The following is an 18,839-nucleotide window of genomic DNA, read 5'->3' on the forward strand; positions in this document are numbered from 1 at the left end:
CAGAACGTAAGAGTTGGCCGTATTGACAAACATCCCAAACAGTCTTGCCAGTCGGATTTTCGTAGTACATTGAAATGTTGCTACAGTCGAAGATGAACAATGGAGAATTTGTATTTACTTCGGTGGATAATGTATGAAAATGCAGTGGTCAAAACTCGGGGTGGAGAAAAGAGCTCGTCTTCCACCTTTTTTAATTTGTTTACCGACGCAGAGGTTTTGGCGCCAGTATTTATCTTTGTACCTGCAAAGCATGCCTGTGTAGCACTACATATGTTAGAAGTTAGTTGTGGCGGCACTTACCAACATTTTTCAGAACTTCCGCTTACTTTGCACTCGAATCTAAGCAGCAGGCGGTTTTTTGGATTACAAAAACTGGAAAAAAACGTGCGGCTTAGATTCGAGTAAATACGGTAGCCATTTTGCAACATTCTCATTTTTGAGACGTTTGTATTCCTTTTTGCCTGCTTCATTTACTGCATTTTATTTTCTTCTTTCATCAATTAAATTCAATATTTCTTCTGTTATCCAAGGATTTCTACTAGCCCTCGTCTTTTTACCTACTTGATCCTCTGCCGCCTTCACTACTTCATCCCTCAGAGCTACCCATTCTCCTTCTACTGCACTTCTTTCCCCCATTCTTGTCAATTGTTCCCTTATGCTCTCCCTGAAACTCTGTACAACCTCTGGTTTAGTCAGTTTTTCCAGGTCCCATCTCCTTAAATTCCCACCTTGTTGCTGTTTCTTCAGTTTTAATCTACAGATTGTGGTCAGAGTCCACATCTGCCCCTGGAAATGTCTTACAATTTAAAACCTGGTTCCTAAATCTCTGTCTCACCATTATATAATCTGCCTGATACCTTCTAGTATCTCCAGGGTTCTTCCATGTATACAACCTTCTTTTATGATGCTTGAACCAAGTGTTGGCTATGATTAAGTTATGCTCTGTGCAAAATTCTACAAGACGGCTTCCTCTTTCATTTCTTACCCCCAATCCATATTCACCTACTATGCTTCCTTCTCTTCTTTCCCTACTCTCGAATTCCAGTCACCCATGACTATTAAATTTTCATCTCTCTTCACTACCTGAATAATTTCTTTTATCTCATCATACATTTCTTCAATTTCTTTGTCATCTGCAGAGCTAGTTGGCATATAAACTTGTACTACTGTAGTAGGTGTGGGCTTCGTGTCTATCTTCACCACAATAAGGCGTTCACTATGCTGTTTGTAGTAGCTTAGCTGCACTCCTATTTTCCTATTCATTATTAAACCTACTCCTGCATTACCCCTATTTGATTTTGTATTTATAACCCTGTAATCACCTGACCAAAAGTCTTGTTCCTCCTGCCACCGAACTTCACTAATTCCCACTATATCTAACTTTAACCTATCCATTTCCCTTTTTAAATTTTCTAACCTACCTGCCCGATTAAGGGATCTGACATTCCATGCTCCGATCCGTAGAACGCCAGTTTTCTTTCTCCTGATAACGACATCCTCTTGAGTAGTCCCCGCCCGGAGATCCGAATGGGGGACTATATTACCTCCGGAATATTTTACCGAAGAGGACGCCGTCATCATTAACCATACAGTGAAGCTGCATGCCCTCAGGAAAAATTATGGCTGCAGTTTCCCCATGCTTTCAGCCATTCGCAGTACCAGCACAGCAAGGCCGTTTTGGTTAGTGTTACAAGGCCAGATCAGTCAATCATCGTGCAGCTACTGAAAAGGCTCAGACAAACTGAAAATTCTGATACTAAATACACTTTCGGAGTGTATGAATACAAGAGCTTGCCTTTGTTGGTCACTTTGGCATGAGGAATTTTCCAAAGATACCCAGAGCAACTTAACTCATGGTATTCTGAAGTACATAAAGTATATGGGCGACATTTGGGTGATGGGTGTTACTAGGGAAGGGCAAATGCATAACTTACAAACACTATTTCAGCAGCTGTTGGAGAATGGGCTTCACTGTAACTCAAAAGAGGTGCAAGTTTTTTGTACCATCTGTGCAGTGTTTGGACATATGTTAAGCAGAAAAGGGATCACACTAATGGCATTGAGAAGCTGCTGGCCTCAAAAAGACTTAAAGGAATTGCAGTTTCTTCTGGGTGAAAGTGATCCAGTATGCAAAATTCATTCCCTAGGTGGCTAACATCACACATCCACAGCAACCATTTGACTAAGAAAGGTGTTTTGCTCTCTTGGTCTCCTGAGTGTCGCAAAGCGTTATTGTTGTTGAAAATACACTGGAGGTCAGCCCCATGTTTAGTGACTTTCACACCAGGCAAGATCCAATCCCTTTCAACTGATACGTCACAATAGGGGATTGGAGCCATTCTCTGAGGTGCTGACAGTACAGAGCAACTAGTTGATTTTGCATCTAAGGTGGTTTTGCAGGCACAGCAAAATTATTCACAAAATGAGGTGGGAGTGTTGGTCATTTTGTATGGTGTTAAAAATCTCCATGTTGTACTGTATGGGAATACATTTGAGTTACTCATTGACCACAAAAAAAGCAATGGCTATCACTTGTAGATATATTTAACACTTGGAATGATACTAACATAGACAATATCACTTTTATAAATCCTAGATTTTCTTCGTGACGTGCTTACTGTGTGGACGATGTGCTTTAATTGTGAGCCCTTGCACAGTAGAAGGACAGGAGAGAACTGCTCCTCCAGATCTGGCAGGTTCTAATGAAGTCGGCATGAGCCTCGTAGTAACCCAGAATAGTGCTGTGCTGTGGACACAGATAGCACCTGGCGATGCAGTGGCTGGCACACAAGGTGGTACTGCAGCACGGGTACTGCAGACACTCGGTGGTGATACTGCAGTGGGGACAGGGGCGCAGCTTGTGTTCAACGATGACACTGTAGCAAGGCCATGCTGGTGCCCACAAGACACAGTGGTAAGGATGCAGCCAGCACATGTACGTCAGTGAGCGATGTGGCTGTGATGAATGGGCAGCAAGAGGCAGCCGGAGTTAAGCCCAGGGCAGGATTGTCTGCCTTCTGGTGATAGTGTGACAGCCTATATAGGCAGGCAGAGTGTACTTTCTTGTGGACATGTGGCTGTGGAGAATGAATAGGTCCACAATATCAGTGCCATTATCTGTGATGCATGAGCAACTTGGTGGAGAGCCAGTGGTTTTGGAAGAGAAGTGCCTTAAACCCAGTAACTAGACTGCCCACAGCACACAGATGTAGCACCAGTGATTGTTGTGGCCAGGTGATACACCCAGATATAATATCCCTCCCCTGTCGAGGAAAAGGTAGTAGAGCAATCTCAGCTGAATTTGAAAGACAAAGGGGGAAGGGTCATGCCCAGAGGGCAAAGATGGGTCCTGACGGAGGATGTGCTGTGAGTGCCAAAGGAATGACAGAATGGAAGGGCATTGGCAGGTGCCGGGAGGCAAGGCTAGAGACGAGGCCTGCCTAGAGATGAGGCCATCTGGAGTACAGAGCTTGCAGAGAAATGTGTGAATAGATAGGGTAGAACTGGGAGGCACACCTGAAGTGGTGGAAAAGGTGTTGCTGGAAGTGCAATATGTGGAGGAGCATGGTGAGAAGAAAGCTCTGGGATAGACGTCAGCGAAAGAAAGGAGAAAGTAGTATGGTACTCCTACACCTAAATGAAGGCCTGTGCAGCTTGAATCATACAATACACCTGAGAGGGTGCACAATGGGTTAGAGGTGTGGAAATACTGTAAGTGGCAAGGTTAAATGGAAGAGCACCAGAAGTATCAAAAGGGATTCCTGTGACAGCAGGAAAACAGTGTGGCAGCTTCAGCAGGGCACTGGCCCAGAAGCGAGGCACGCATCGAGCTATTGTCAGCCCAGATAGAGGCCGACAGGCTGGTGGGACATTTGCAGAGATGTCCACAGGCTCAGCCAGGAGAGGATGGAAGGTAGAGGAGGTGTCAGTGGCCAACAGGGGCAAGCTAGCCTGATGGTGGCTCCCGGAGATGCTGCCGGAGTCGGCTAGACTCCAAAGGGCAGGTGGTATGTAGGGAGGAGGTGCCGATGAGTATGGCAAGACCACGACAGGTCATTGGAATATTGGCAGGAATGCAGATGGACTTGGCTGGAATGAAAGGGGATGCAGTGGCAGCTGTGTCCAGTTGTGAGGATGTTAGACGGAGACACTGGGAATACTGATAAAACAACCCCTTGACCCTAGCTTTTGTGTCCTTGTGTGGTGGTGATAGCAAATGAAACAGCAGTGGTTCCCATGTAAACATATGTAATGATTTATTACACAAGCAAGACAAGGTTAACAATATAGCACAAGGTAATACAATAGAGAACTGTGCATCCGAATATGGTGGGCAGAGTACCATCCGGCGAGTTCTGACGGTGTCAACGTGAGCGTTGCAGGAACCCAGCATGGTGTTGTGGTGTGGGGATGGCTGGCAACTGGGGATGGTGCTGCAAGGGGGATGTGACTGGCTCCCTGTAAGATACAGCGGCGAGGGCGCGACTGGAGTCCGGCGAGATCTTGCGGCGAGGACACAACCGATGTGCATATGGCAGCAAGTGTTGTGGCTCCAACTGGTGGGCCATGGGTGGTGGTAGGTGTAAATCCAGTAGAGGGGAGTCATTTGGCTCTGACTGGTGGGTTGCAGGTTGACCCCAACTTAATTGCCCAGAGTGGGATCCGTCTGTCTGCTGGCAGATATGCTGCGGCATGTTTAGGGAGGTGGACAGATATGAATGTGTGGATACGTGACTATGGACGAAGAATTCTTACCAGCAACTATATAATACACAGGATGTGGGTGTACGCCGGCATGTGTAGTGGCCAGGTGATGTGGCTGGATACAATATTCTGCACAACAAAACTAAAGGGTCGTAATTCCCACCCACTGTGATACTTAAGTTTGATATTTTGCTCAATGGTGGGTACAACCTTCCTCTGTAATTGTGCGAAAGTGTGATGCTTTGCAAACCCACCTTTGAGCTTGACAATGCTTCAGACAGCAAGGTGTCAGCACTTGCGAAAAAAGGTCACAGCTCAGAAGTTTATGTGTGACATGTAAGGTGTGTTAATGATGTCCCATTGGCACCAAATTTCACCACAATTCTGCAAAATGCCACCATCGATGTGTCACAATTGGAAGGTCCACACACTTCCTCTTGCCCCCTTCTTTTGACGCTTCTGCAATGAAGGTCAGAAATGTGATTCCCAGGATTGAAATCGTGCAGTTTTATTATAAGTGGCTTAGGAAAACATTCTGGATGCATCACTGGTCAGAATTCGCACAAGGAGACCATGTGGGGTGGCCTAAAGAACATCATTGAAATCACCACTTCCCTGCAGTGTTGATTTCCACATATTGCACAGTCGAAAATGACAGTTCACAGTTCGATGAGCAACAAGAGTACATTCCTCACAACTTTTGTGGCAGCATCCCTTATCTAAGTGTGGTCACATTCCCATTGAATGTGGTCGCATCCATTTGGAGTGCATCACGACTACAATTTTTGCTCTCATGTACAAGGTGCGATTCAGAAGTTTCATTTTTGAGTAGGGGAGCATGTGCTGACTGGTTCCACCAGGTGTTGGAAGTAGGGGGGGGGGGGGGGGGTCTCAGGGAATGAACTGATGCTGCGGCAGTTGCCTCCGGAACCCTGGAGAGTGTGCATTGCTTGCAACAGGAGTGCATGTCATTGACCTCGGTCAAAAAGTGGGTGAGGCAAAAATGGAGCAGCACTTGCAGCCGCGTTATGTGGTTAAGTTTTGCGTGTGATTGAACAAAACTGGTCAGCCACTGTGGCTGAGCGGTTCTAGGCACTTCAGTCCGGAGACATGTTGCTGCTATGGTCGCAGATTTGAATCCTGCCTCGGGCATGGATGTGTGTGATGTCCTTAGGTTAGTTAGGTTTAAGTAGTTCTAAGTCTAGGAGACTGATGACCTCAGATGTTAAGTTCCATAGTGCTTGGAGCCATTTGACCCATTTCTTTAGCAAAACCGCCAGGGAGAGTCTCAGTATGATTCAAAAGGCCTTCAAGGAAGAAGCCATGTCCCATGCAATGGTTTTCATGTGGCACAAACGCTTCAAAAATGGCCGCAGGATTGTTGAAGATGATGACCGCCCTGGGAGGCCATCATCAAGCCAAATGGAAGAAAATGTGGAGAGTGCTCCGCCACTTGAGGGATTGAGTTCGCCATGTCTACCCGGCGATCAAGGGCGATTGGATTCTCCACCACGAAAACGCGCTCTTTCACATGTCGTGCGCTGCTGCCACCAAGTTTTGGTCAGGTTCAACATGACAACACTGCTGAAGCCACCCTACAGCCACGACTTGGCTCCAAGTGACTTTTTCCTCTTCGCCCGAATCAAGACAGGCCTAAAAGGGAAGCGATTCGACTCCATCGACACCATCCAGTAGGCTTTGATGAGAGCCCTTGACAGCATGACACTCGAGGCCTTCCAGAAGGGCTATGAACAGTGGATGACGTGCTGTAAGCACTGTGTTGATGCTGAAGGATCATATTTTAAAGAATTTTAGTCCTCTGTACTTAAATGTCCAATAAATTTCTAGTTCTTAGTTAAGTCTTGAAACTTTTGAATCACACCCTGTATGTGTTGGAACCACTAGGGACTGTCCAAAACCATCCAGTGAAACTTGAACAGAACCCTGAGCAGCTAAGGGTTTTCATGCTTTTTCAGAACTCCTATTTTGTGTCATCCTGTGGCATTATCCTGAGGAGATATGACATTGACGTGAATGAGTAAAATGGCAGAGGGACTTCCAAGACACCCCCCCCCCCCCTTTCAGCAAAACCTTCAATAGTGTCTTCCCATATTCATTGAGAATTTCAGAAATACACCTATATAAACTGAAACTTTGGCAATGTTGTAGGTGCTTGCAGACTGGCTACCCCCTTGACACTCCCCGAATTCAGATGGCCAAGTGGTGAAAGAGCTGCAGTGTAGCGCGCGTGCAGACACCTGGTACTCTCGTCACAGCTTCTGTCTGTACAGTTACATTTCCAAAATTCTCAGTAAATGTGGAAGGGGGGGCGGGGGGTTGCCACTGAGTGTTTCACTAAACTGGTGGGTCTTAGAAGGGCCCTCTGCTGTTTTATTCACACTTATGTCAGTGTCTCGTACCCTCATGATAACGCCACAGCAGGATACAAAGTATGAGCATTGAAAGCATAAGCACCTTTAGCTGCTTCAGATCATGTTGAGAGTTCGTCAAATAGTTTTGGACATCCCTATTGATTCCAACCTGTACACGAGAGAGAAAGTTGTGGTTGTGTGGGGGCTGGAAATGGGTGTGATAATGTTCAGTGGGTATGTGGCCCCACAATGTCCTTAGAGAAGGGTTTAAATGTGCAAAGGTGTCAGCAGTCTCAAAGGTTGTGAAGAATGTCTTCCTGTTGCTCATTGCACTGTGAATTTTCGTTTTTGATCGTAAAATGTGAGGAAATCAATGTCATGAGGAAAGGGGTGCTTTATGTCATGAGGAAAGGGGTGCTTTCATTAACACTCCACTGTGGCCCTCTCGTGCCCATTCTTAGTGCCATTGTGCCTCTCCGTGATTTCAGTGCTGGGAATCACAGTTCTAACCTCCATCACAGAGGTGTCAAAAGAAGGCGTGAAATGTGGGCATGAGGGAGTGTGACTACCTTCTGAGCATGTGATACATCCATGGTGGCACTGGGCAGAATTGCGGTGAACTTTGGTGCCAATGTGACATCTCATTAACCCACCTAACATGCTACATGAACTTCTGAGCTGTGGCCTTTACTTCGTAAGTGTCGACATCTTGCTGTTTGAAGTGTCACCAAACCAAGGGTGACATTGCAAGGCACCACGTTTTTCCCATTATAGAGGACTGTTGTATGCACCTTCGAGCCAAATATGAAACTTTAGTGTCGCAATGGGTGGAAATTCGGGGCTTCAGAAAAGTGATTCCTTAATTCCAATGAGCAGTGTAACTAAAGGTAAAATAAATGACACAGATAGCTTAGTATTATAGGGAATAAGAACCCAAAGGATGGACAGAGCAAAAGAAATCATTGATTAATGGACTCGAGATGTACTGACAGGATGTTAAGGGCAGCTTACAAATAAGATCTAGATAGTGGAAACAAGACTGAATATTAACATGCACTCCACATAGAGACTAAACTAGGGGTTGTTAAAGGTGGTAGTGCTGGTGGTGGTGGTGATTGTGATATTCATATACTGTAAAAGTGAGTAGTGTATCCTTATACGAGAGTCATTTTTACAAAGGACCATTAGGTGGTACTATAGTTTCAAATTTTGTCCCATGCTTTTGTCGAAACAGTGACAACCAAGAAATTTTCCAAGTAGTTCATGTGAGTGCTAAAGGAAATGGTGATTTAAAAAATGGAAATTTCAGGCAAAAGTTTTTGATGGCTGATTTGTGTAAAATTTTCCTAAAGGCCTAACTTAACAAGAACATGTCTTATTGCTTTGTTGAAGTTTGGGAATCAGTAACTGGACATTTCATGTCCATCACTTTAGATGACTGAAAAACAGTTAATTGTTAATACTACGCAACAGTTTGTTTGCAGCAAGTCATTGGAAAAATAAAGAAAAATGACCCATAATATCACATCATTCTTAATCATGACAATGCCAGCTTTCACACAGCACAACCGACGATCGATTATCTGTCAGAGGAAAAAAAAAATCAGCATCTCATTGCCCATGTTCATCCAGTTTGTCACCTAATGACTTTTTATTGTCTTCCATGAAGCAAAAAATGCAAGTACAATAATTTTCATTATGTCAGAAAGCTATCAAATTGTTTCAAAACTCTTTCTGAGGCACTAATACTAGGATTGAAAAAAATGTTTCCAGCATTGAATATATGCTAAAGTGTATAGACACAGATATTTTGAGAGAGAGTGAAACAGACTGTACAAAATAAAATTCTTTTAATATTTTTCTAGAGACTTAAGTAAGCCCTCATATTACCAGAAATGTATGTTTGCTTTCCTTTTCTCACAGAACTTCGACCCGGTGCAGAATAGTGTTTAGTTGTCTCTTATTGTGAAATATGTTCCAATTGTTTCAGGAATGCAGGAACTTCAGCTGGGTTTGCAGCTCCACAGGCAAATGCACTGTTTCCGACTCCTGGGCGCCGTAGGAAGAGAGAAGCACCTGCAACAAATGCCTCTGCCAACAGCACAGCCGTGCCACTCCAGATACGAATGATAGTCCGGCCGCATCTCAGGTAAGCCATAAACAACCATTTTAGCACACTGTGTGTGGTGCTAATACTTTTAATGCACAGTAGTCTTTTTACAGTATAACAGCATTGTGCTCTGTAGTCGAATCAATTTTCAGCTGACGTATTTTGATTTTTGGTACAAGCATCCTCAATAACTCACTGGAAAAACTTTATATTCTGTTTATAAATTCAGTTGTAGTGGAAAGCAGTCACTGAACATAAACTGAGATTTCATAGTGATGGAATGCATACAAGATCATTTAACATTTCATCCCATCTAAATCAGCCATAAATAATAACAATAGAATAACTTCTGTATGATCAGCTGAACTAATGCCAGAGACACAGCTACATATTCCTGCAGTACAGATAGACCATTATATTTTAAAATTCCAGTTTGCTCTGAATACCTGTCTTTGGTGCAGGTTGAATAGATCCAGTTCATGTCAACAGAGTAAGCGCATTTTACCTTCCATTTATTTTAAAATGTCACAAAACAAACACATACAGTCTGCTCCAAAAAATCTATCTCAAAATTACAGTCTTCAGCAGCCTCTGGTGTGTGCTTATAAATAACATAACAACAATTACAATAGTCCTTTACCCCCACCCCATTTTTTTTATAAATCTGGACTGTACAAAGCTTTTTATGTTACATCATTATTTGGATATCTCATGTTTCAGTAACATCCAAAAAGCACACACATTTTTATTAAATTTAATTATTTCCTCACTTCACAGATTTGGTATGTTACATAATTAATTCTCCATTAGCTTTGGGTGCCACCACTCACCCACAGTCATATAACATTTATTCAGTTGATTGTTTCTATTTATACATATGTTTCCCTACTTAATACTTGTTTCTACACAAGAATGGTTCATACATTATCAGTACGGTATTCTGTTATACTTAGTTTCTTAGTTATGTGCTTTCAGGTGTTCTGGCGAGTTGTTATTCCTATTTTCTGCACAATATTTCAACAACCAGCGCAGCTGTCCTCTTCAGGTGCTGCATGTTTTGTTGTTCTGTGTACTCTTTACATGGGCTCCAACCAGACTGTGAACTAACATTGGTCTCTCACTGCTGTTTATAGCAGAGTTCTATTCCTGACACCTTTGATGCTCTTTTGTTTTTCATAACTTGCATTGTGAGAAATTCTCTCAGTGGATGGTTATGGTGACTAATGAGATTGTAATAAATTTAATGCCAGACCCCCAAGCATTGTTCAAGTAAAACTGCCATCCCTGGTTTTTGAGTTATCTGCCATATTAATTTTGACAAATTCCTTAATTATGCTGTCCCAGAAATTTACTGTTCACACCATGATTCTGGTCTCATTGTATTTCATTTTGTGATTACGTTTGAGACAGTGCTCAGTGACAGCTGATTTGCTTGTTTATTTTAGTCGGGAATGTCGGTGATATTCCTTGCATCTCTCCTGAACTGTTCAGACTGGCTGCCCCATATAAAACAAGAGATTGAAACCAAGGAAGAGAGGCCAAAACTCTCTTTCCTGCCTTTTTGCTGGCCTTGGGCATACCTTACAATCCTATGGAAACATGGCATCCAGTGTATTTAACTCCCTTGAACTATTGTATTGTTTAAGACAATCTCTGAAAGCTATCTGTCTATCACATTCTATGCAAATGTGGTGTTTCTCATGAGGGGCAGATGTCGGAACAGTCAAGGAGAGATGCAAGAAGCATCAGTAACACACCCAACTAAAACAACCAAGCGAAACAGCTGGCCCCGAGCACTGTCCTGGATATTATCGTGAAATGGAAGCGTGCACAGAAAAATTGGTTTGAAGAAATGGGAAGAAAAATGGGCTAACCCTCAAATGTAAAAGCTTAGGGATAAGTGTTGCCATCTGTTGTTGGGTACAGGAACTATCAAAATTGGCGTTGGTCTCACCCCTAAATATCACATTAGGACATTTATGGGTGAGACCAATGTCAGTTTTAATCGTTTTCGTATCCAGCAACAGATGGCAACATTTTACATTTGAGGGTTAGCCCATTTTTCCGTCATGTCTTCAAATGAAAAATACAATTCAAGCAGTATTGTGGTGCAAATGTGCTGAATACCTGGGACAGAATAATTAAGGGCTCTGTTGAAATAAAGATGTCAGGAAACCTAATATACAGGGACAGCGATCTCTGTTTAACCCCCTGACTGTGTTCAACGAACTCAGTGATTGGCTGCCTCGGCAGTACTGTGCTGCTTGCTCGATGAACGGTGCTTGGGCCTGCAGTTGGCAATAATTGGGAGGCTCTACACAATGTATTTAGAGTTTTACTCCAGCAGCAAGGGACCACATGGTATTATTTTCAAGTTTGTTTTTTACTGTAGGTTGTTAACAACAATAATTCAAAACAAATATGCCAAATAGTTTGTAAGTTGATATGTGCGAACACTAAAACAATGATTGCTTGTGCACAGATGGGTACCAACCAACAATTAAGATATCTATTCTTTGTTCGCAATGTAATCCTACAAGACACAGTTCAAAAACTCAATTTTGGAATGTATTACTCAAGAAAAGAAATTCTTGAAACATCTATTTTCTGAAAAGTATTGCACAAGCATTAGATCCTCCAGTAACAACTTTCATGAGACTGTGAAAATAAATCCTGCTTATTTTCATAATATACATTCCTGCCACCAAAAGATTCAAATTGTTGCCACCTTACAGTCACAACCATCACGTTATTTGAGAAAAGTGCACCAGAACATGACAGATTATGTCCCACTGCAGGAAAGCGCTCCAAGGTACGGGAATAATTACACAGGCGGGAACAGATTGCAGCATAAGAAACAGCCCGGTCAAGGGTTTTTTAACACTTGGGGTCCACTCAATTAGAAAACGATGAGAGAATTTGTGTTTCACGGAATGTGAGTGTGACTTCTGGAAAACAAACCAGCTTCAAAGGGTGTCGTGATCATTGGGAATCAAACTTGGCTGTAAATAGTGGTATGAGACCGACAGCCTGGTTTCAGTCCAAGCAGTTCATACATGTAACATCAATACTCACAGCACTGAGAGAAGACAGTTTGATGAGTCATCAAAATATTTTTCATGAAATTGAAACAACAACTCAGCAGAACAACTAGAAACACACTAGTAATCAGTCACTCCAAGCCAAATTGACAGATCACACTAAATTTCTTATTTTTATGTTAAATTTAAATACTAATGTCAGTATTATGAAACTATATTCATGATGACCACATACAAATACGAGGTGTACAACTTTTCTTCCGCCATTTTTTCCCGAACATTTGAGGCTTTAATGAAACAAATTGTTTACACATGTATCACTCAAAGTATTTTCAATTGCTGGCCACTACTTTCTCCCACATTTCGAGCAGTGTATGAATCTCGCATCAAAAAAATTGTTCATCTTTTGAAGTGATCCTCGAATCAGTCCAATTTGTGACTTCTTCATGAAATGGGAAGTGTTGGTCAGCCAGGCCATGTGCCATTGATCTAAACAGGTGATAGAGGGAGCAATGTCTGGAGAATATGGTGGGTAGGGTAGGACTTTGCACTTTAACATTTCCAAGTACATTTTGACCTCTTTTGCAACATGGGGTTGAGCGTTGTTGTGCTGCAAAATCACTTATTGTGCCTCTGTCTGTATTGTGGTCGTCTATCTTTTAATGCACTGCTCAAACGCATTAATTGTGTTCACTAACGAGCACCTGTGATTGTTTCAATTGGTTTTAACACCTCATAGTAGGTGACGCCAAGCTGCTCCCACCAAATGCAGAGCATGATCTTGGAACCGTGAATATTTGGTTTGTCCATCAATGTGCAAGCATGGCCGGGATATCCTCATGATTTTTTGCATTTAGGGTTATTGTAATGAACCCATTTTTCATCCCCATTTTTGCCTCTGAAACAACTATTCACAAACACACAAATGCCGTTCAACATCTCTTGGTTTCAGCTCACAGGGGACCCAGTTCCTTCTTTCTGTACCATGCCGTAGCCTTGAGACGTTTTGAAATGGCTTGCTGTGTCACTCCCACTAATTGTGCCAATTCTGCTTGAGTTTGACACGAGTCTTCACTCATCAATGTCTCCAATTCTCTATCTTCGAAAACATTCTCTCTTCCACCAGTATGCTGGTCTACATCGTTAAAATCACCATTCTTGTAGCACTGAAACCACTCGCGACACGTCCTTTCACTAATATCATCCTTACCATATGTACTTGAGAGCATTTAATGAGACTCAGCCGCTGTTTTCTTCGTATTGAAACAAAACAGTAACACCTCCCATAAATGACGAGAATTAGGCTTGTAAACTGGCATTTTCAATCAAGAACAAATTTATCATGCAGACACAAAACAGCTAATGTTTGAATGAGGTTATGTTGACCGAGGTCCAAGCTAACTGGCTGACGTCTGCAATCTGTTTCTTTCGACCGCTACCTACACCTATCAGCAAACGGCAGAAGAAAAGTTGTACACCTTGTAGAAAAGCAATAATTTATTGTCCAGGACACAACCTGGAAAACGATATGTGATATTAAATATGTGTGTTTATTTCACACAGAGTAGGCTGTTTGTGAAGAAACAGGTGTAAAGGAATTGCTCACTAAACTGAATGAAAGGACCAAAGAATGCTTCCTATCGTGCACAGCTATGCACTTACCCTATCCAATCCTAAGAAAAATACAACTTCAGTTTTCCATTTTGACTTTTTTTAAAATCTATACACAAAACAACACACTTAGATTAAAAAAAGCTATTTTCTAGAGATCATACAGTTTCTAATACATCATATTTTTTACGAGTTTTCTGAGCACTTTTATCAGATGCTGCAAGTTTACTCTGAACATCATACGGTAAAATGGAATCAGAATGACATTGCAAATATGTCTTACATCAGCCATTTTAGAAACCCACCAGAATTCATTAGGTAAATAAGTACTCACCAAAATTTGACATTCTGAGGATGTAGCACGAATCTTGAGCTGTGCGTGGGTCAAAATGGACACAACGAAAGAGGTCGAGAGCAGTCTCATCTACCTCATTCTTTGCAGCTTTCCTAGTGATGCCTTGAATACTTTTAATCCCCCGCCCCACCTCCCTTTCCTCTATTTTGCTGGATGAAATAAACATTTTAAATATTTGTTCTGGAAGCTATCATTTGTCTCAGATTTTCGAAACATTTATAGTGTGTTCATGAATGAAATGATGAAAAACGAGAACTATATTTTCAGTATGCTGTGCTCTCTCTCTTGGAATTTAAATTTCTAAAAATTATAATTTGGAAGGCTTTTTTGTTTGTCAGTTCGTAGCAGTGACATGCTGTGCACACATATTTATAAAAGAACAGAAAGGAATGTAGATATGCATTTGAATAAGGACAGGCAAAAATTAAGTTCCGTTACTTAGACAGTAATGAATTTGGTCTGGTGTTTCTACACCCTTTTGGAGCTGATTGTGTAAAGGTTTTTCTTCACCCACAACAGTATCAGGAACTGAGAAAAACATTGACTTTGCATAGTTGTCATTTGTAAGAAGACCAGCAAAATATGGTGTTAACTGTGGCAAGACAGCTAAATAAGATTCACTACTTTTTATTCAAATGCTTGTGTGTGTATGTGTAGCAGCAGTTTATCATTTCTGTTAAAAGCAATTTCTTGAACTTGCGCTGCATTACTCCCAAAACGATATACCTATAATAGTCTTTTCAAATTAGGCTAGGTTTAATTGTTACTTAGATTTAGGGTGTATAACACCACATTTCATGTATATGCTAAAATGTGCTTATAAATCGAGGTGCCACTGTTTATGCATCCTGCTATACGACCTTCCTGCCTTCATACTGTAGTTCTGTGAATATGAGTCTGAGAACTGTGGCTCTGTGTGTTTCATACTCATCAGTTCGTTCTTTTCCTGAAGTGTGCAGAAATTTAAGGCTAGTCAGGGCTTAGTGCAGAAGTTGATTACACGATCTTCCTGTTCTGAAGTATCTATGACAAGCCAAATTGATTTTTGGGATCAGATGATCTTCAATGAAGCTGTAGTTTGTGATAAAATGGAAGGTGTAAGACAGAAATTAAGTGACACAGCATATACATTTACAGATGTGTTCTATTGGAGGGGGTGTGATGTCTGGATCAAGTTCCATGCTATACTCCATTCTTTTTTTAAATTGTCCAGTGCAAACAAAATGGTTGTGCTCTTGTTAATGCCCTTTCCAGCATCGGAAAACCTGTATGGTGCATCTAACAAAAGCTGAGCAGAGAGCAACATCACTACCAGGTCACTGCAATGAAAAAGCATGCAATTTTTTATTCTTTTGCATACGTCAACTTGCGTTTATGGGCTGACAGCATGCTGTGTAGCTTATCTTTCATTTCTGTAACTATTTCAGAGACTGTTGTAAATTTATTTTAGTAATTGATCACCATTTAGAGAATGCGTTTCATCATTGTGTCATGTTTTCTTGACACGCTATCGTTTCTTCGCTAATATAGTCAGTTTGTAACAGACAACATACTCAAGTAATTAATTTTCAGTTAGACGAGCGGGGGAAACACAAGAGGACTTGGAGGTGGTGATCTTGGAGATGACATCATTGTTGGATCCACTGGCAGGTTTAAAGCCAGTATATAGAGCTCATTTCTGATTTCTAGTGTGAAACTGTAATTTTTTGTCAGCCCAGTACCAAGTAGCTTGTTAACCTTGTAACTAGCTTTATATGCCCTCCAATAGGTACGAATTTTAAAATAAATGTGGCAGCAATTTTTGTCATCCTAATTGAAAAAGGAAGCTAGTGCAAACAAGAAAGGGAGGAATACTTATACTCTGCTTTCTATTAGTTGATGTTAGATTTATTTTTATGCCAAATTAATATTTGAGGTTCTTTTAGATCAAGAGGGCAGTTTTGTGATCTCTTATTTATTCCATTTGCACTTATATTTCAGATAATTGTTCAGCCAAGAAGTTTTTCATATTCTTACACTTTAAAAGTTTCACATTACTGCTGCATGTGACTTTCCACTGTGGGCTACTACTTAGACACACACATAACTCAGCAATCTAAGTCATAATTTTGTTTTATAACAACTAACTTTTTATCAATTTTTGCTTCTTAATCTGTGTTGATCTATTACAGATCCATGTTTTATAAACTTGATTTGATAATCATGGAGATTATTTGCATTACAGTAAGTGAACTTTAGCATAAAATTACAAAATTGTGACATTACAAAACAGATTGTAAAATTATCTGCCTTCAGTTTATTATGAAAATAACAGTATTTCTATCCAGCATCATGAAATGAAGTGATATTTGGTCACATAACAAGCATTCATGTGCCCTGTACTTTGAATGGATTAGTTATGGTTTAACAAAGCAAACTCATGATACAGGTATCAAATTTTGAAACTTCATAAACTTTTTAGACATAAGAATAACCAACAAAAACAACTATTACCAATTTGAAATACATAGAAAAGTTGTTATGACTGGCGTTACAATAAATAAAAAATATGCATATTTCAAATCGTGATTATAGAATGTTAAATTTACATTTTGATAGTACTGCAATACAAAATGAAGTAAAGATGCTACAATGCATATGACAATAAAATAACTTCAGCCCCAAAATAGTGCTAAAATTATATGAATGACATATAAAACCAAGAACAGATGGCATACATAAAGAAATAACATTAAAAAGAGAACAAAAAATCAGAAATAAACCTACCTATGTTACAATACCATACATGGGGAAAATATCAGAAAAGATGAACATAACATTTAAGAAAACAAAATTAAAATTATTATTTTGTACAAATAACAATTTGAAAGCCATATTACAATCAGCAAAAAGAAGAAAAAGAAAAATCCAGGCATCTACAAACTTTCTTGTGAAGATTGCAATAAATTTTATATCAGACAGGCAGGCAGGCAGGAATTTCATAATTAGATTTAAACAACACACACGAAGCTGCAAAAGCAACCAATCCACATTTTACTCACATTTAAAAAGTCAAGAACATAAACCAGAAAATGTTGAAAATGCCCTAGAAAGTACTTAATGGACATACAACCAACATTTTGGAGGAAATGAAATTTTACACACATACAGAAAATCCTCAGATGACATCCTCAATGAAAAACGGACTTTTAAACATAAAAAATAACTTGAAAATTTTATTGATATTACAAAAGAAAAAGGGTTAATCATGATGATAAATAGTAGAACATTTATGCAAAAACCACAAAAATACTACACATACAGATAACTGGGACTGAAGCTGTCAAAAATTATTTTACAAGATCACAAATAAATATTGTGATCATATCATAACAGAAAGACAACCGACATGTACACTCCAAGATGCCATATGGGCCACATCATACAAGGTAAGACACAAGAGAGACAAAACACTATGAACAGTGCCCACCGCGACATTGGATGCCACCTGGTGGCATTGCGGGTAGGTGACCTGGTAACAAAAGTAAGAAAGCAGAATAGACATGGATGGGGGATCCCCCTAGCAAAGATACGGGTTACAAATGCGGAAATCCATTGAGATAAGCAACTTTGACAAAGGGCAGATAGTAATTACACAGAGCCTGTGAATGAGAATCTTGGAAATGTGGAAGCTGGGGGAATGTTCACATGCTACTGTTGTGAGCATCTACGGAAAGGGGTAGGTGGACAGTGAAATTACACTAGGCACTAAATGGTTGAATGTCCACGACTCTTCACAGCATGTGGGTTTCATAGGCTTGTCTGCACTGTAAAGTAGGATAGATAGTGATCTGTGGCATCTCTGACAAAAGGACACAAATCTGGTGCATGCATAAGTGTTTCAGAGCACACTGTTCATTGTATATTGTTGAACACAGAGCTCTGTAGCAGATGTTCTCACATGTTTATCCAGCAACATTGTCAATTACAATTGCATTGGGCATGGGACCACCTGGATTTGACTGTCGATCAGTGGAAATGTATCGGTTCTTCAGGCAAATCACATTTTTGCCACACTAGGTCGATGGTCGTCTCCATAAATGCTACCAGTGAGCTGAACGTTGGCTCGAAATATGTAGCAGACCCTGGACGCAGGCTGGTGGGAGCAGTACTACGCTATGGAAGACATTCTCCCATGCTTGCACGGGACCTATAGTAGTAATCAAAGGACACACTGACAGCTGCGAACCACCTGCATCCGTTTACACCTGATGTCTTCCCTGTCGGAGGTGTCATCTTTCAGTAGTATAATTGTGCTTGTCTTGGAGCCAGAAATGTGCTACAGTGGTTTGAGGAGCATTATAGTGAACTCAGGTTGATGTCTCGGCAACCAGATTCATCTGATGCAAATCCTACGGAATACATCTGGGCTGCTATCAGGCACCAACACCCTGTACACTAATCAGTGGCCTGTTATTTACACAAATTGCATGACCTGTTTGTAGACATCTAATGCCACATACCTCCACAAACCTGATACGCAGAATTGGTGATGTATTTTGTGCAAGAGACGGAAATAAGCTATTAAGCAGGTGGTCATAATGTTTTGGCTCATCAGTGTATACTAACATAGCTGTAAGCAACAATATTATACCAATTATACCATA

General features: G+C 40.9%; 1 protein-coding gene across 1 annotated transcript in view; it reads left to right on the top strand.

Moving 5' to 3' along the window:
• LOC124718692 (aminopeptidase N-like) overlaps nt 1–18,839 on the top strand; it is a 214,701-nt gene that overhangs the window by 107,625 nt on the left and 88,237 nt on the right. The window contains exon 7 of the mRNA XM_047244315.1: nt 9,067–9,225. Within this exon, the coding sequence (XP_047100271.1) occupies nt 9,067–9,225 (159 nt within the window). The remainder of the gene's footprint in view (nt 1–9,066; nt 9,226–18,839) is intronic.

Source organism: Schistocerca piceifrons, chromosome 10 (assembly GCF_021461385.2).
Source record: "Schistocerca piceifrons isolate TAMUIC-IGC-003096 chromosome 10, iqSchPice1.1, whole genome shotgun sequence".
NCBI classification, from domain to species: domain Eukaryota; kingdom Metazoa; phylum Arthropoda; class Insecta; order Orthoptera; family Acrididae; genus Schistocerca; species Schistocerca piceifrons.